Source organism: Manihot esculenta, chromosome 2 (genome assembly GCF_001659605.2).
Source record: "Manihot esculenta cultivar AM560-2 chromosome 2, M.esculenta_v8, whole genome shotgun sequence".
NCBI lineage: Eukaryota > Viridiplantae > Streptophyta > Magnoliopsida > Malpighiales > Euphorbiaceae > Manihot > Manihot esculenta.
In genome coordinates, this window is record NC_035162.2 from 10,927,561 (window position 1) to 10,944,378 (window position 16,818).

General features: G+C 33.3%; 2 protein-coding genes, 1 long non-coding RNA gene and 1 other non-coding gene across 7 annotated transcripts; 2 read left to right on the plus strand and 2 right to left on the minus strand.

Moving 5' to 3' along the window:
* Positions 1–525: 525 nt before the first annotated feature.
* On the minus strand, positions 526–6,881 carry LOC110610189 (phytochromobilin:ferredoxin oxidoreductase, chloroplastic). Of its 4 annotated transcripts, none has more exons than XR_006350071.1 (8): positions 6,560–6,881; positions 5,408–5,524; positions 3,605–3,699; positions 2,983–3,076; positions 2,750–2,881; positions 2,488–2,633; positions 1,089–1,848; positions 526–1,000 (listed from the first exon to the last, which is right to left on the minus strand). XR_006350071.1 is itself a non-coding variant. In XM_021750073.2 (8 exons), the coding sequence occupies exons 1-8, from the start codon at positions 6,764–6,766 to the stop codon at positions 812–814; spliced, it is 990 nt and encodes a 329-aa protein (XP_021605765.1). In that variant the 5' UTR covers positions 6,767–6,878; the 3' UTR covers positions 526–811. The 4 variants fall into 4 exon arrangements, 2 of the variants coding, with proteins under 2 accessions (XP_021605765.1, XP_043810286.1); XM_021750073.2 differs by having other exon boundaries at positions 1,089–1,139; positions 2,529–2,633; positions 6,560–6,878; XM_043954351.1 differs by having other exon boundaries at positions 1,089–1,139; positions 2,529–2,633; positions 5,408–5,565; positions 6,560–6,697.
* Positions 6,882–9,431: 2,550 nt separating this feature from the next.
* On the plus strand, positions 9,432–9,627 carry LOC122723169. The gene has a single exon (XR_006350108.1). It is a non-coding gene; the product is annotated as a U2 spliceosomal RNA (small nuclear RNA).
* On the minus strand, positions 9,539–12,793 carry LOC110606283. Its single transcript, XR_002486495.2, has 2 exons — positions 12,083–12,793; positions 9,539–10,981 (listed from the first exon to the last, which is right to left on the minus strand). It is a non-coding gene; the product is annotated as an uncharacterized LOC110606283 (long non-coding RNA).
* Positions 12,794–13,461: 668 nt separating this feature from the next.
* On the plus strand, positions 13,462–15,663 carry LOC110609741 (scarecrow-like protein 3). The gene has a single exon (XM_021749522.2). It carries the CDS (start codon positions 14,059–14,061, stop codon positions 15,466–15,468), a length of 1,410 nt encoding a protein of 469 aa, XP_021605214.1. The 5' UTR covers positions 13,462–14,058; the 3' UTR covers positions 15,469–15,663.
* Positions 15,664–16,818: the final 1,155 nt, after the last annotated feature.

Below are 16,818 nucleotides of genomic sequence, written 5' to 3' on the forward strand. Positions count from 1 at the left end.
CCTGAATATCACAGAATCAAGTTCTTGTCCTCATATCAGAAAACAAACTTGTACTGATTTTTCCACTGTAGCTTTCATAGCAAATCTTGATTATCGACAGGGAGTACAAAAAATGCCTATGTCCAAGGATCAGAAGGCAACTTAATATGAATTTGGTTATACTGGATGATCTTTCCATCAAAATAGACATGCTGTGACAAGAAAGTTATCAGCTGAACATGTATACATCAAGAATGCAATCGTTTTTAAAAAGACAGCATCACTCCAACTCATCTGATAGTTAAGAGGGAAAAAAGAAAACCGAGCAATGAGCAACTCTATTTTTGGTTTAAATGTCAGGAATTTGAGAGAAATCATCAAATTGTCTATGGGACTTCTGGTTTTGAGTTCTACGAAACAAAAAAAAATTTCACTCATCCAAAATAATGTAGAAGACAATGGGCAGAATGAGATTGGAGTCTGGAAGAGAAGCTAAGGGAGACAACATGGTATACTTAGCTGTCAAAATAACTTAACACCACCAAATGTAGAAAAGAAAATATATGTTTCACATTTGACAAAAGTTTCCATACACTCGTCAAGTAAGCTGAAACAATTTGACACTGTTGCACCAGTTTCTGTTACAATGCATACTTTCCTGAATACACATAATGTGTTAGATATACAATAGAAGGTGTGTCATACTACATAATGTTACACATATTCCTTAGGAAGATTACAGGTGCTAAACAAGTTTCTAGATTCAGAATTTAACAGGTAAAAGGAAAAAGGGAAACAGAAAAAAGGATTAGCCATAATACAATATAATGCACTAAATTTTCATATTGTTACCAATGAATTCTCCTTTTGCGTCCCATGGACGACATTCAAAAGACTTCCCAATTATACTGCGTTTCTCATTTATATTCCCGTCATTGCAGCGGTACTCTGGAAAATAATCGAGGAACCCTTTGCTTCCTAGTTCATCAATTCCACTGAAGAGGAAGTTCCTTATTACATCCTATAGGTTAGATGTGAAATTGTGAAGTAATCAACTACTCTGCTAGTTTATTTGAAGCATTATAAATTCAGCAAATCAAGAATGATACCTTCGCAAGACTTTCACCAATCAACCTTTTCAGAACTCCATGGCCTGGATCCTGCTTTCCAAGTGGTGAGTGAGCCAGGTAAATGAGATAAATCACACACAAAAGTTGCAAACGAAAGAATAAAGGGAATCTACCTATCTGATCAAGTTCTACTACAATATATCTTTTCCTTAAAATTAAATACAGACATGGCCCAGGAGAAGACCGTCAAAAATAAAGATTACATCTTTGTAACTTGATCTGTAAGAACCTTACAATACTTTGTTGGTATTGTAAGCGTTTTCCAAGACTCAATTTGAAGAAACGTACAACTCCATATAAACAATTAACCTAATCCGCAAATGGAAAGGGCTAACCACAAGCCCATGTGATACAGACAAACAAATAATGATATCACCCTGATAACATAAGAATAATAGGACCCATTAAGATTATGATACGTGTGCACACAATACATAAAAACTCCAAGAACCATTCCACGGATCGCAGTGAGAAATCCGACCTATAAGATATAAAAATCAGACTTCCAGCACCCCTGACCTTACCAAGGCCTAAAACAGATGGGTTGACCTCTTCAAAACTCGGAATCGATGAGCAGACCTCTCTGAAGCACGCGAGAAATTGTTAGGTCATGATTGCTCGTGCAGTAGAGCTGACTTGCACGTGCGGTAGGGCTGAGTGACATGACGTGAGCAATAGACAAGGTATGGGCCAATCAGTTCAATACTTATTAGCCGACCGCCCCCTGTTAACGAGCCGTCTGAAATATATGTCAAGGCACATTATTATCCAATTTGATGGGACATCAGCCGGAACGTGCCAAGATAATCGGGTATAAATACCCTTAAACCAACCATGTTAAAGTACAGATTTTTAGTTTCACTAATGCACTAGATCCTTCTCTTAATCCCCACGAACCGAAATTTAGCCTATTCCTATTAACTTTCAATCACATCCAGATCTAATAACTTTTCCGTGAAATCAAGTCTTTTGTTTATGCGTACACATCTCATTGAACCCATTGGATCTCAGATCATCAAACCCTAAGAATTTTTTTTTTACATGATAACTTGAAATGCCTCTCTCATATTTGCATCCCATTGCATAAAATTCCCTTTAAGATGCACCTTTTAAATGAAAATTTTCTAACATTTTCATTCTGTTTAAGGCATCTTAACTATTTTTTTTTATTATGATTCAGGGTACAGAATTTTATTATTGAGATTTGGTTTCTGGAAGCCACTTCTGCATGGTCCCACCTTTATCATGAGGTCAATTCTACCTGTTTATTCTCTCTGTTAATTAGAAAACTTCAGCGGAGAAACACCAATATGGTGATTAATTACAAGCATGCACGCACGTAAAGTCTGAAGGATGATCAGAATAAGTTGGTGGATACGATGCACTGCATGACAAATTCAGGAATGAGAGGTAAATCACCTTTTCTGCTCTCCAAGTTAGATACTTATGTTGCGCTTCACGGTTGCATATAATTTGAGATGCATCTTTCTCTTCCACAGCTAGGTCAACCAGCTCAAGCCATGCCTAAAAGAGCAACGGAACATAGTCCCACAAAATTATAGTTCTGCTTTCTATGTTACAGCATATAATTAGCAATTCAGCATGTCACTAAAAACAATTAACACTGCCAAGGTTTCTACCTTGTAGTAATCCACAAATGCAGAATATAGATCATCATGTCTGTACTGGCTTGTAGTAAACTTGGTCCATATTACAACCGGTGAGAAAAATTGCAAGGACTCACTTGTGAGCTTTCCACCCCAAGGAAAAAGCTGCATGAAATCTGTGTTCAGTCACTTTATCGTTATTTTAGATGGATTACAAAGAAATAATTATAATTCATTTGAAGCACTGGGCTAAGCATTGCACTTACCTCTGCATACTTGAGACCTACAGGAAATAAGCTTTTGTAGTACTTCTCCTTGTAATCACTTTTGTCAATGAGATTGTGCAAGGGGTTAAGATCCCTACAAAGTTATTAAGGGTAAGTAACGACGTCCTAATGAATTCAGTAACTAATTCCAGCTTCTAAGCATAAAAGTTTAACTTGTTTCATGCCAATAGATGAGGGCAAAAAGAGATGGCTACCAGTTGCAACATGTTCCATACAGAAAAAGAGAGTGATATTTGCACATGCAAATTGAACCAGAAACTGGCAACAGCATATCATGCCGGTGAAACATGGTGAGCATTAATCTTGGATGATTGGCATGTGATCCACCATTTTCTTTTCTTGTTCCACGTCAGAATTTATATAAATATACATGTATGTAATTATGAATGTTTACATTTATGTATGTATGAATGTCAATATATGTACACACGTGTATATACATATATATGTACGATATAAGAAAAGTATGAGGAAAAAAAGAGGGAAGTTGAACAAGAAAGGAAATGTTCAAAATGACATGCAATAAAACTACAGAAGATTTCTGCATAAAAGAGACTAAATCATGCTTCAAAAAACAGAGAACAAAATCAAGAAAACTTACAACACAATTATGTTCATGCTGGCAGCAGTGAAAAAATTGGCACAAAATATAGGTACATCAAATTCTGGTCTGGCAAAGGCAGCAAAATCCAAAACCTACACAAATTTTCAGATGATAAGCATTACTGAGAAAAAACAGTAAGTTTTTAGGGATCAAAAGAGCTGTTTATGTTGCATGCTGTTCGTGACTATAATGTCTCTCCCATTTCATTTCTTCCAAAAAAAAAATGAACCAAGTGAAGGATAAACATATCCTCCTCTTTATGCTAACAGAAAAAAGAGCCCAAAAATAGATACATAAAACAAACAGCTAAGGATATAGAAGAAGCAGGAAATCAGAAATAGATTATCCAAGAGAAAAAGGAAGTCTGTTGAGAAGAACTAGGTGTTTACATAAGGGTTAAAAGAAAGCTTTCCAGAATCATCCACAATCTATACTCAGCTATCTGATATAGAGCAAATATGAAAGGATTTTAATAGATTTAGTAATATGGTAATGTCCCTTGATCTCAATCATTAAGGTTTCAGAAAACTGAATGTTTCAAAAAGTAGAATTTCCTATGATTTTTGTCATTCACATCTACAAAAGAGGCAAATTAATGGAAATAAATTATCTCCTTCACAAAACATTTTCCAACAAAAAAAGGAGTTATTAAGCATTATCAACTTTATACTTGAGTATGGGAAGAACAATATATGTATCTGAAAAACGAACTACCAGAGGCTTTCATAGCAACTTTAGCTTCAGTCCTGATATCTAACCAATTAATTGAAGGCTATATTTACTCTTAGTTACCTTATGCCACAAGGTATGAGGCTCCAGGGCAAGCTGCCACAATCACTTCCTAGACAGGAATGCCCTTACATGTGACTTTTGAGATCCAAACCCTTCTTTTAATTTAGGTTGAACACTGCCTACTAGCTGATCATATGACCTTTCTCTCACTTCCCCACATCATAGGCCAAAGAGAATCCCTCATCCACTTCTTAAGTTTGGCAGCAACCACCACAGGAAATTTGAACAAAGACAAAAAGGATTAGGGGGAAGCTTCAAAGACATCCACCCACCAAGAGAAGATAGCACCTTTTAGTCCTATACATCTTTTGGATATCTTGGCATCTCCAGTTAATAACATTGGTTGTAACCTAAATGAAATAATCCCAGAGATCAACAAGTGTACATTAACCTTTTTGCATTTATCAATGCAAATCCTGAACTCCTAATTGTACTTTCAGAAACTGATTTTTATGAGGCAAAATGAAAATTTCTAAGATAATAGTGAATGGGAAAAAATGTACAGTTTATCTCAAATTATGATGGTTACAAGGTATCAAATCTTCTCAATAACTAATGTGCATAGATGCACAAAAGGTTCATTAGATTGGAATCAGAAATTTTCCTCTTTACTTTAACTGTTAAACTAGTGTATTGGATTCATTAAACGGACTAATGAAAATATTATTAAACATGAAGAATAACCAGGCTTTTGATAAAGAAAATTTGCAATTAGATAAGGGCATACTTCTCATGCTGCATGATTTAATGCCCAAATCAAATGAATGGAATTATTAACAAGCTTGTACTTTTTTTCCTTTAAACATAAGGTGAAGTTAAAGCCATTAACCAGTCAACAGTATGAAGTATGAGAGACTTTTCCAGGCAAAAAGAGCTAAAATCTCAATTAAGCAAGTTGCAATAGCCATAAACTTGTTCATATGAAATATGGAAGCCAGGTTATAGCTGCATCTCTCAAACAGCTCATGAAAATAATGTGAATGAAAAAAACATACAAGAAAATAGTACCTGCATTGCCTCATTTTCAATGCTCAAACTACGCAGGAGTCTAATCTTGGAAGCTTGGAATGACAGCATTTTAAGCTCCGTTCTTCCATCCATTGCAGTCATGGAGTTAAACTTTTCCTGGTCCAAAATTGTTCTTGTTATCCATTATTGCATTAAGCCTTTAAGTCAAAGTGATAAAGGTTATGTTAATGAAAACGTAAAAAATAAACATGCAATCAAATCAAATGAAAACGTTTGGGCAAGATATTAAGCTCATTCTCTGTTGCCAGTAATGTAATTGATGGGAAGAACATGACTAAAATTTCCACTTATTTTTTTGGATAACAATAACATGAGTTATTTAGTTTTTGGATAATAATTATATTAATTATGCTTATTTCATCCAGGCAATCAAAATGATTTACAACGACGGAAATCAATCAGAAGTATGAGTAAAAAAAAAAAAAAAGAAAAGAAAAGGAAGAAGAAGAAGTTACAGAATACTTAAATTAAGAAATTTAAATTTAAATTTAAAACAAAATACGAAACAGTGACTTCAAACATTTAGCTTAGTTTCGTGAGGCCAAGAAAAGGAAAATACGGGAAAAGAACAAAACAAAGACGGATAATGCCCCTAAATCTGTTCTTTTGGTTCAATGTTCAGAAAGTTAAAAACTTTCGTACACAGGCAATAGGTAAGAAGCCAAACAGAACATTAACAAGAGAAGGAGCTCAATTGCAAATACAAAAACAAAGAGAGCGACAGACAAAATTTCAAGCATCAAGTGGACTAAATTACAGAAACTTCCTTTGTATTCACTGATTTCCTAAGAATGTAATCAACTTAACATTTGCTTGAAAAACAAGAAATATTCTAGCTTTTTCTATATAACAACAACAACGCACTTCATTTAAATCTCAAGGCAAATAAAATTTTTCCCCCAAATTAACTAAAATGGCATTCAGTTACATGGGTAACAAAAGCTTAAACTCGCATATCTCTTAAAAGAACCGTATAAACCAGTAGAACTTAAATAAATAATACCCATCTCTAACAACTTCAGTTCAAGAATTTTGTATTCAAACAGAAAATATACCTCACCAATAAAACCAAAAGCAACCCACTTCTGCTTCCAGACAAAAGAATCCATAGAAATTCAAAAAATGAAGTACCTGGAGAGGAGAAGCGACCAAAACGGTGCGGCTTTTGGCTTCACTGAGAGCAAAATGAATGAATTTCTGGTAAGAAAAAGCAGAGACTTGCAGTACATGAGGCTTGATCTTCTTGCTTCTGGAGTTATCGTTGGTGCTGGTGATTAAGGAGGTTAGTGAGTGAGATTTTAGTGATAAACAAGAGCTTAAGGAAGAAGATGAATGCATTGTGAAGTGAAAATTTAGCTGAAAGTGTGGAGTTGTTCAGTCTCAGCATCACCGATTTAAACCGTTTCGTTAGCTTTTCCTGTTAGAGGAATGATTATTACTACATATACAACGATGATGCTATACGAGTTTGCCTGTTTTGGCAGTATCTTCAATCTTGACGGTGGATAAATTTTTGCGATAATTACAAAAATCTCCATTTCAATTTTAGTAATTAAACATTGATTTATTTTAACAGAAAAATATTTTTTAGCATTTAATTATTAAAATAAAACTATTGTTATGTACAGGGAGGGCCACCCATGCCCTCTCTAAAATTTTTAAAATTTTTTGAGAGTATATAAGTAATTATTTTTAAATATAAAAAAATATTATTAAATTTTTATATATTTAAAAAATTATCTAATCATTCTTATTTTAAAATTATTTAATTAAACAATCATTATATTTTATAAAATTAATTTTTTTAATTTATTTATTAAAAAAATTTTACTATTTAATTTCTATTTCTTTTATAACTTTTTAATTTAAAAGATTTATTTTTATTTTTAAAATTTCAAATTTAAATTTTTATTTAACTTTTTAGATTATTCACTCGTTATTTAATTTAATTTTATATATTATTTTATTATTAAATAATAATTGTTTATTTAGTTTACTTAGTTATTATCTATTTATATGATTTAAATTATATAAAAATAAATTTTAATATGAATTATATATTAAATTTAATAATATTATTTGTAATCATATCGAAATGAAATTTTTTTCCAGTAAAATATTATTAAATGTAGAATAATCGATTCTATGATAATTAATTATAAATAATTAGTCAATAGTTTATATTAAAAGATATATTTATAAATATTATAATAAAATATATTTTAATTAATAAAAAATAAATAGAATAATTTAATTATAATAATTTATTATTTTTTATAAAGTTTATTTTCTAAATATGTATTTATAAATATAATTTTTATCCATTTAATTTTTTATATATATTAAAAAAATTATTTATTTTATTAACTTTTCAATTATACCATCTTACAAAAATTAAAATTTATTAAATATTAAAAACTATTTAAATATTTATAATAATTCGAAATAGATTAATTTAAAAATAATATAAAATTAAATAGAATTACAACAGTCCATTATATGTTGGTAGTGAACAATAATTTTACGATAATAATAATAAAATAAATAAAATAATAAAACAGAAAATAATATATTTTATTTATTTTAATTATTTATTTAAATTGAATTCTCATAAACTAAATTTCTGTCTCAGTTACTGATTATGTATATTTACAATTTTATCATGTAAAAATAAACATTATGACTAGTATATTTATTATTTATACTATTTTATATCTATATGTTATATTTTATAATTTAAATAATTTATTAATGTAAAAAGTTGATTTAAAGAAATATAAATCACTAGATACTAAAATGATAATATAATGTAAATATATGTAATTGAATTAAAAAATAATTTTAAAAATATTTTTACCCGAAAATCAAATCTTCAATTTCATCTAATATGGAAGAATGTTGAAACACTTCTTTCACATTATTTATAAAAAAAAATAATAATAATTTTATTTGATTTGGATATTGGGCGAGAAAGTCAAAAAGAAGGGAGAGTTAGAAAAATCTTATCCAACCTGCAAAATTTTAAATTCTATAGAGTTATATTTTAATATAAAATTTTTATAAAAACCCATTTATATTTTATTTTAAAGATAACCTATACATTTTTTTAATCTATTTAATTTAAGATATATATCCATTTTTATTTCTTATTTTCTGCATTATATATATATATATATAGTCTACAAGTTTTAGAAAATATAGAATAATTTCTGTTGTAAAAAAATAGAGAACCAATTTTTATCATTAAAATTTCAAGTTAGAAAAGTAGTCTGCAAGCTAGTTCTACATGATATTAAATGCCATTTGTATCCAATTTTATATTCAAGATGTTTAATTATTTTTTGGCAAAAAACTAAACACTTCAAATCAAAATCTAAAACTAATTTATGATAATTGAATCAAGAAATCACTTTAAGTTAAAGGCACCAAGAACAATGATGCTGAATTTGATAGCACAATGAATGCTTTCTTGTATCTCTCTGCCATCTTAGATATGGGATTTTCTTGCTGTTTGCCGGATTGGTTTTGATCATGAGCAGCTTCATCTTCTTCCTCTTCCCAGAAACAAAGCAAGTTCCAATAGAGTAGGCGTGTATATTCTCTTTCAAAACCATTGGTTCTGGGAGAAAATTGTTGGAGATGGAAATCAAGTTGATGCAACTGAGAAATCACAAGTTTAAAATCACTAATCATGGTTTTCATAAATTCATTAAACTTCTTTTAGGCTTCTTTCATTTCTATCAATAAAGCAGTCGCAATTGATTCCAATTTTTTATGCTTAGACTTCCCCCCCTTCCTCTGGTCCCTGAAACATTTGCGAAAATGAAAAAGATTGGAATGGTGATATAAACGATATCCCACAGAAAAGATAAATATTAATTTTGTACTGTGAAAATATTAAAGGATTGAACTTATACACAGGACATATCCCACATCGACACATGGAAGAGGAGACAAGAACGTGAAGGCCCTATAAAAAGAAGGTTGGAAGACAATGCAAAGCATACCTTTCTCGGCCTTTTGGCTAAGATCAAGTGTAGTATCTGTTCTTATCAGTTTAATATCTGATACGTGGGCCAATGGTCCACATGATATTAAATTAATTTTTTCTAGGGAAGAGCTCGTTACAATAGCTTGCTATTGGAGTTCTTGAGCGTCGCCCTTGCGTTGCACTACTGCAAGGGCCTGGCGCACCCCACCAATGCTTAGTTAAAGGTTTATTAGGTCAGCATTTAATTAAATTGAGAAACAGTGTTGTTAACTACAAAATTTTCATTAGACAATGTGAAAGAGTTAAATTTAGTGTTATGGATATCGAATGTTTGTCACTCGCTGTGTAAATTAGCGCTCAAGCCCTAGTTTGCTTTCCGCGTTAACTGAGGGGCAAATATTGCCAGAGAACTTGATAGTGTCCTGCCATATTAAATTATTTCTTTTCAGCCACAATATCTCCATTTGCTTTGAAGAAACTTTTTCGTTTAGTCTCACGATAATCTGATGGAAATTTAGGGGCTCAACTGGGCATCAAATTCCAGTCTTTATGAGGAAAAAATGCATCCATAGGAAAGTAGAGATTTCGCTTGTCAAAAAAAGGGATCCAGAAGGAATATCAAATATTGATTTACTCTCAGATTTGGAATGAGTACTATGTCTCGAAAAGAATAGTTTTCAGCATTCAATTATGAAAAATAAAAATGACCGTAAAATTCACGCAATATCCATACTAAATAATTTCACTTCCTCATCTTTACGAATTCACCTCGACTGAGTTGATTGCATAAATTTGACCTACCTATAATAGAGGAGATTCTCCATGAAATAGACAGGCAACAATCTTGGAAAAAACTACAGCAGCTTAACCGGTGCCTCCAAAACAAGAGGGACAAACGACAACACAAGAGGAACCATGCATGGCAGAAACGGACTGGAGATGAAGGAAAATAGACACCATAGAAGGGAAAGGGATATCTTCCTCGATCGAAATTGGATCTTCCCCATCAAAGCCGACAGAAAATGATAGCAGAAAATTCAAGATCTGCGATTGCTTCATCCTGAATCTCCCCTTGCATGGTTGGATGTAAATGTAATGGAACTTGGTAAAGATATTCAAAGAATCGTTAAGGCATAGGCATAAATTGTTTTCTAGCAGAAATGCAATTTTGCATCTAGAGAAGGATTATTGATAAGATAGAAGGATTATATACCTTCCTTTGCATTCTCAAATTCGGAAAAGATACAAACCACAAGGACCAACATTAAGCAAAAATAAAGAAGAGTTAGAGCTAACATTAGAGCAGTACTAATTAGAATGAGAGTTGCAGACAAAATAGCCATTCAGCTAACAAATACAACATATCATTGCCATTCACCTTCACAGTGTTGTCAACCACCAAACATAAACCATTTTCATAAACTCTAAAAAATTGAGAATATGTTTCATAGCTCATTTGGGATTGTGGCATGTACTATGAAACAATGATAGAATCAAGTTCCTTCCATGAACCATGTTATGGATTGATCAAAGCATTCCATAAACCGTAAGCAATCTCAATCCTATTTATAAGAAAAAAAACATTTATGTCAATTTATACATGTTATACATGTATGTGCACATCACCAATATATCACTGTAACAACAATATATCATTTAATATTCCACAAGTGACTTCTAATATGGTGAAAAATCAGCTGGACAATGAATAGAAGCTACAAGCCCATATACAAGGACTATGTCTGATACATAGGAAATTGGATATGCAACATCAATCACCAATATTTTGACCACATCACAAGGCAAATGGGTCCATTCGTGAAAACAGTTTATAGGTCACTAGCACAGCTGTCAGATTGGATTGTTATTTTGATGCTTTTCTAGAGTACAATAATTGTAAACTAAGGAAGCAACAGGAGCTACAATTTCATTGTCGGATGTGCATTAGCTCTCTCTCTCTCTCTGTGCATGTGTTGTTAGTGATGGTGGTTGTGTGGAGGTAAAGAGAGAAGCTTAATTGGATTTGGAAGTAGCTAATAAGCAGCAATGGGAAAAAGAACACTTCAATAGAGCAAAAACATCCCAAAGAAACTCTTCACACAGCAAAGGAAGCAATAATGAGGCCAGAATCCACATCCCACCACTCACTCCAATGCTAACCCTCACCCGACAACCCTTGTCCAGCAAACACATCTACTTCCAAACAAATAGTTCAAATGTTCACTGGCCCAATATCAAAATCACGCCAAGAAAAAAGAGGAAAAAAGAGCTCGGGGCTCCATGGATGCAAAACATTAAAAGGTTGGGGCCAGCTATGCATCTAAACTAATGGTGGAAACTGGAATAGGGAACAACAGATCCATATGAAGACAAAATTCCATTAGTGAACATAAAATCTATGACTACAAAAATAATTTACGTTCATTGATCGTTGGTATGATTTGTGTAAAATAGGAAATTAAGCACACTTTGTTATAGCAAAGCAAATAAGAGCAAAATACATAAACAAAAAATTTCTTCAGGTAACCAAACTTAGAATAGCTCACAAACACATCTACAGAACTTCTACTTCACTTTAACGCCTAAGAAGTAAGAACTATGAACAGCATATTTCTGAAATGATAATAATAAGTCGGCAATTAGCAAGATGGGAAAAATCTTACTTTGAAGGCAAACCCCAGAGAGAAAGAGAGAGAGAGTAGCTCTCTTCTTTTTCTGCCTCTTCCTGAACCATGGAAGTAAAGGAAGCTCTCAAATGAAACCTTGTAAGCCAAGATCCAACGGCCATAAGAAGAGAAAGGAGTAGGTGTAATGAACGGCTAAGATGAAAAGTTGTTGATGGGCTAGAACTTTTTTTTGTTTTTCGAATAGAACTTTCTGTTTGGATCTTAAATTGAATAAGGGTGATTTTTATTTTTATTTTTATTTTCTCCTCTAATATTTTAAATTATTTCAACTTATTTAATTTGAAAATTTTAAAAAAATGTTGATCTCTAATTTTTTCAGACCTAACAATAAGTAAGCTGTACAAAGGCCTGATCTAGGTAATAGCCCAAGCCCACAAAAAAACTCAAGTTTAGCCCAAACCACTATAAACTCTAGTTTGTAGGAATGCAAAAGAGAGCCTTCGGTTTGGCATTGCATGGAACACGCTGCAGATGAGGCTAGAAGATCACCTGAGAGCAGAAAAAGACTTTCAAAAACTATTCGAACTAAAAATGCGATCCTTCCACAATGAAGCTAGATTTACTGCATACTAGAGCTCAACAAGCAGCAAGAGTGAATAATTTTTTTTTTTTTCGGTGCATGCAGGCACAAACGTTTTAGAAACCCTACAGCAATGAATTCAAAGGAAAGATAAAGAAAAACCAATCAATAAGCAGATGAACAAAACTTTATGCTTTCTCTCCTGGATCTGCTGCCAAAAGGATAAAATAAGATTAAAAAAAAAAAGACAATTCACATTAAATAATAATTAAATTAAACAGGTATTAATTATTAATTTTAAAATAATATCAAGCAAGCAAGTATGACAAAATCTCAAAAGATTCCAAGTAACACAAGCAATAAATAAATAGGTAGTAGTTGGAAAGCAAAGATTTGAATAGGAGGAATAGTTAGCTATAAAGATTCAAGAAAAGCCAACCAAGATGGTAGAAAATCAAGTAGAGATAAATGAAAGAAACTAGTGTTCAAAGATTTGGATTCTTCCTCAACCTGTTTGTCTCTTTGTCTCAACTATAAACAAAATCAAATACCAATTGAGAGGTGAATGGCATTGTCCTTCAACTACAAAACAAAACCAAGTTTTGGAAGCATACTTCAGGAGCCTTGTTTTACTTTCTTTCTTTGCAATTTGCACACTTACCCCACTAAGAAACAAAACTGTGGGAGTTGTTTGTCTTTGGTTAGGGCATGTTTGGATTTTTCCAAGCTTTGGGAATATTTTTCTTTTAAATGTCTTTTTGGGACAGCCTCTGATTCTCTAGCCAGTAGCTACCTAATGTGAAGACAAAAACCATTAAAGTGGAAGTTTCAGAGAGAGAAACTAAAAGACAAAGCTTTATAGAGAGATAAAGTTAATGGAAAGGCTCTCCTCCTCATAAAATTCCATATTCCTCTCTGGAAGAGGACGACAACAGATCACAAAACAACAAAATGCAGCTCTCACAGCATTGCCACAACGTACCCATGAACAAGTCTTCTTAACTCTGCTTTTAATTCAATCTATTGACTTTCGTTTCCCTCTATCTTTCTCTGTGACAACCTAGTGGGTTTTTTATCAATTACAAAAGCAGTAGGGATTTTCTTGGTTTTGCTTGGCTAGTTTTTGAATACTCTGTTCTGTTCTGTGTTGTTACTGTTGTTTGTTCTTTCTCCGTGAACTGGAGCGTAACTCATCGAATATCTGGTTCCCACTTGAGCTTTTCTTCTTGGGGGTCTTTATATATTTGTTCAGTTTCTCTAGATCGGGCATTTCTTGTTACTTTTGTCATACTCCTCTGTTTATTTCACCTCTTCGTCTTCTTCTCATCTTGATCTGTTAAATTTATCTGAATTCTAGATTCCTTTGAGAATTAATTTTCTTGATCCCACCACGATATTTCCATTTTTTTTCCCATATAGCTGTTGTGTGCCCATGTTTCAAGATGATGAATCATCAGTAACATCATCACCTCTCCAGTTTTTCTCCATGATGTCTCTCTCCCCTGGTATAGGATCACAGTATCCCTGGCTTAGAGAGCTAAAATCTGAGGAGAGGGGATTGTATTTGATCCATTTATTGCTCACTTGTGCAAATCATGTAGCTTCTGGTAACCTTGAAAATGCAGAGATTGCTCTCGGGCAGATCTCCCAACTAGCCTCGGCTGATGGTGATACTATGCAGCGTATTGCTGCTTATTTTACTGAGGCACTAGCTCAAAGGATCATCAAAGCTTTGCCTGGTGTCCACAGGGCCCTTAATGCTACTCGAATAACTTTGGTTTCTGAAGAAATTCTAGTTCGCAAACTGTTTTTCGAGATGTTACCATTCTTGAAAGTGGCTTTTTTGCTTGCAAACCAAGCTATAATCGAAGCCATGGAAGGGGAGAAGATGGTTCACATAATTGATCTTAATGCAGCTGAACCTGCGCAATGGCTTGCACTTCTTCAAGCATTAAGTGCACGGCCTGAGGGACCGCCCCATTTAAGAATTACAGGGATCCATCAACAGAAATGGGTACTGGATCAAATGGCTCATAAACTCATTGAAGAAGCAGAAAGGTTGGATATTCCATTTCAGTTCAATCCCATTGCTGGCGACTTAGAGAATCTTGATATTGAAAAGCTGCGTGTTAAAACTGGGGAGGCTTTAGCAATTAGTTCAATCCTCCAATTGCATCCTTTCTTGGCTTCAGATGATGAATTGCGAAGGAGATCTCCAGTGCCATTAAAGAATTCAAATGGAATTCACTTGCTAAGAGCCCTTCAAATGCACCAAGGCACATTAGGGGAGTTGCTTGAGAAAGACATGGTAAATGGATACAACCCAAGTCCTGAATCAACCTCATCATCCCCACAATCTCCTTCTACTTCAGTGAAGATGGATTACTTTCTCAACATGCTTTGGAGTTTGTCACCAAAGCTCATGGTGGTAATGGAGCAAGATTCTAATCATAATGGATCAACTCTCATGGAGAGGCTATTGGAGTCTTTATACTCTTATGCAGCATTGTTTGATTGTTTGGAATCTACTGTGTCAAGAACATCCATGGAGAGACTCAAGATGGAGAAGATGCTGTATGGGGAGGAAATAAAGAACATTGTAGCATGCGAAGGAGCTGAGAGAAGAGAAAGACACGAAAAACTCGAGAAGTGGATGCAGAGGCTTGATTTGGCTGGATTTGGAAATGTGCATTTGAGCTACTATGGTATGCTGCAGGCAAGGAGGTTGTTGCAAGGTTATGGTTGTGATGGTTATAGAATTAAGGAAGAAAATGGGTGTGTAGTAATTTGCTGGCAAGATCGACCTCTTTTTTCTGTATCTGCTTGGAGATGTAGAAAGTAACTGTTAAAATTCATCAGAGTGTTGAGAGTTTTTCAGTTTTTGCCTATGAAAGAGTTCTGCTAATCTGCAAATCTATACTCTTAGAATGATTTGAAGGCCCTGTTCTTGCACATATCTACTGTTGACATGTTTTATTAATCTCATTTTTCTTCTCATGAAGCCTAATGCTGATCTTTTTAAGGCTCGTGCTTTCCACTGTATCTGCTGTGTATATGCATAAAATTGATCAATCTTACTTGTTTTATGATGTTTAATCTAGAACTTAAAGAATAATGGCTTCAAGGGAAGTAGCTAACTTGCTATATAGTACTTAGAGAAAGCTAACCATCCTTGCAAGAAATGTTTCTGGACTACGAATCTGATACTGCAAATCAATTGGATTGTTGATTTTGTGTTTATTCAGAGGTTCGTTTCTGGGATGAACATAGCTTGCTTGTCTTTGTTTTTTTCCCCTTCATTTTGTCAGCATCAAACCTTTAACTTTTATTGGAATATGAGATGCTGTTCTGTAGCAGGAAAAGAGACAAAGTCTTCTATTTGTTGTTTTCAGGAAGTCTTCTTCTAGGAAGAAAGTCTCTGCTACCGAGGCAGCGGAGCTTTCTTCCTTCCCGCTTGGAGAGTGGGTTTCCCCGGAGGTGTAGTTTTGGGTTTCTTTTTTCTTTTATTTTGTTGTTGCTTTTATTGATCAGCAGAGCTATGAAGATTGAGAGGGGGTTTTGTTCTCTGCCGTGGTTCTTGGTTGCGTGCAGGTGTATTTTCTCCCAAATCAAAACTAGCTTCCTTCTTGAATTTTCTTAAATTTTAATAAGTTTGGTTATGCCCTTATGACCTATTAAAATCCCTTCTATGTTTCTTGAATTTTAATAAGTCTAGTTATTCCCTTATAGGAGTTTTTCTAATGATAACCACCGAGGTTCGTTTGCTTTGAGACGGCATTTCAGGTGGAAGTTTTGATTTTCTGATGGGTGGGTCTGTTCAATAGAGTTAGAACGGGTCATGTTTAGTTTTGTAGGGATTAAGTTTTTTCTGTTGGCTTATCTTTTTGACTTTGAGTCAATTTTAAACTTCTCAATGAATTCTCTATCTCTTGGGCGAAAAAAAAGAAGAAGAAAAGGATTTCTAAGACAAAAACTTGTTAATAATTTGATTGGATTTAAAATTTTAAAATTATAAAATGAAAATTCTTGGTTTGGCACTTGTATTTGACTTGAACTTTAATAGAAGAAGTTTAAAAAATCATATTAACAATTAAATTTGAATCTAAAAAAATGCAATTTGTTTCGGTTTAAATTTTAATTAATAATAAAATGATTTTAAGTTAAATTACAAACACGCACCAAGTAAATTTTT

What these genes read in the sequence shown, in the direction of transcription:
- LOC110610189 (XM_021750073.2), bottom strand. Translation starts at nt 6,766, where the DNA reads ATGCATTCATCTTCTTCCTTAAGCTCTTGTTTATCACTAAAATCTCAC. An exon ending in TAGGTCTCAAGTATGCAGAG is followed by an intron (nt 2,882 to 2,982) that starts GTAAGTGCAATG and finishes GATTTCATGCAG; the next exon opens with CTTTTTCCTTGGGGTGGAAA. An exon ending in TAACTTGGAGAGCAGAAAAG is followed by an intron (nt 1,140 to 2,528) that starts GTGATTTACCTC and finishes CTTGGAAAGCAG; the next exon opens with GATCCAGGCCATGGAGTTCT.
- LOC110609741 (XM_021749522.2), top strand. Translation starts at nt 14,059, where the DNA reads ATGTTTCAAGATGATGAATCATCAGTAACATCATCACCTCTCCAGTTT.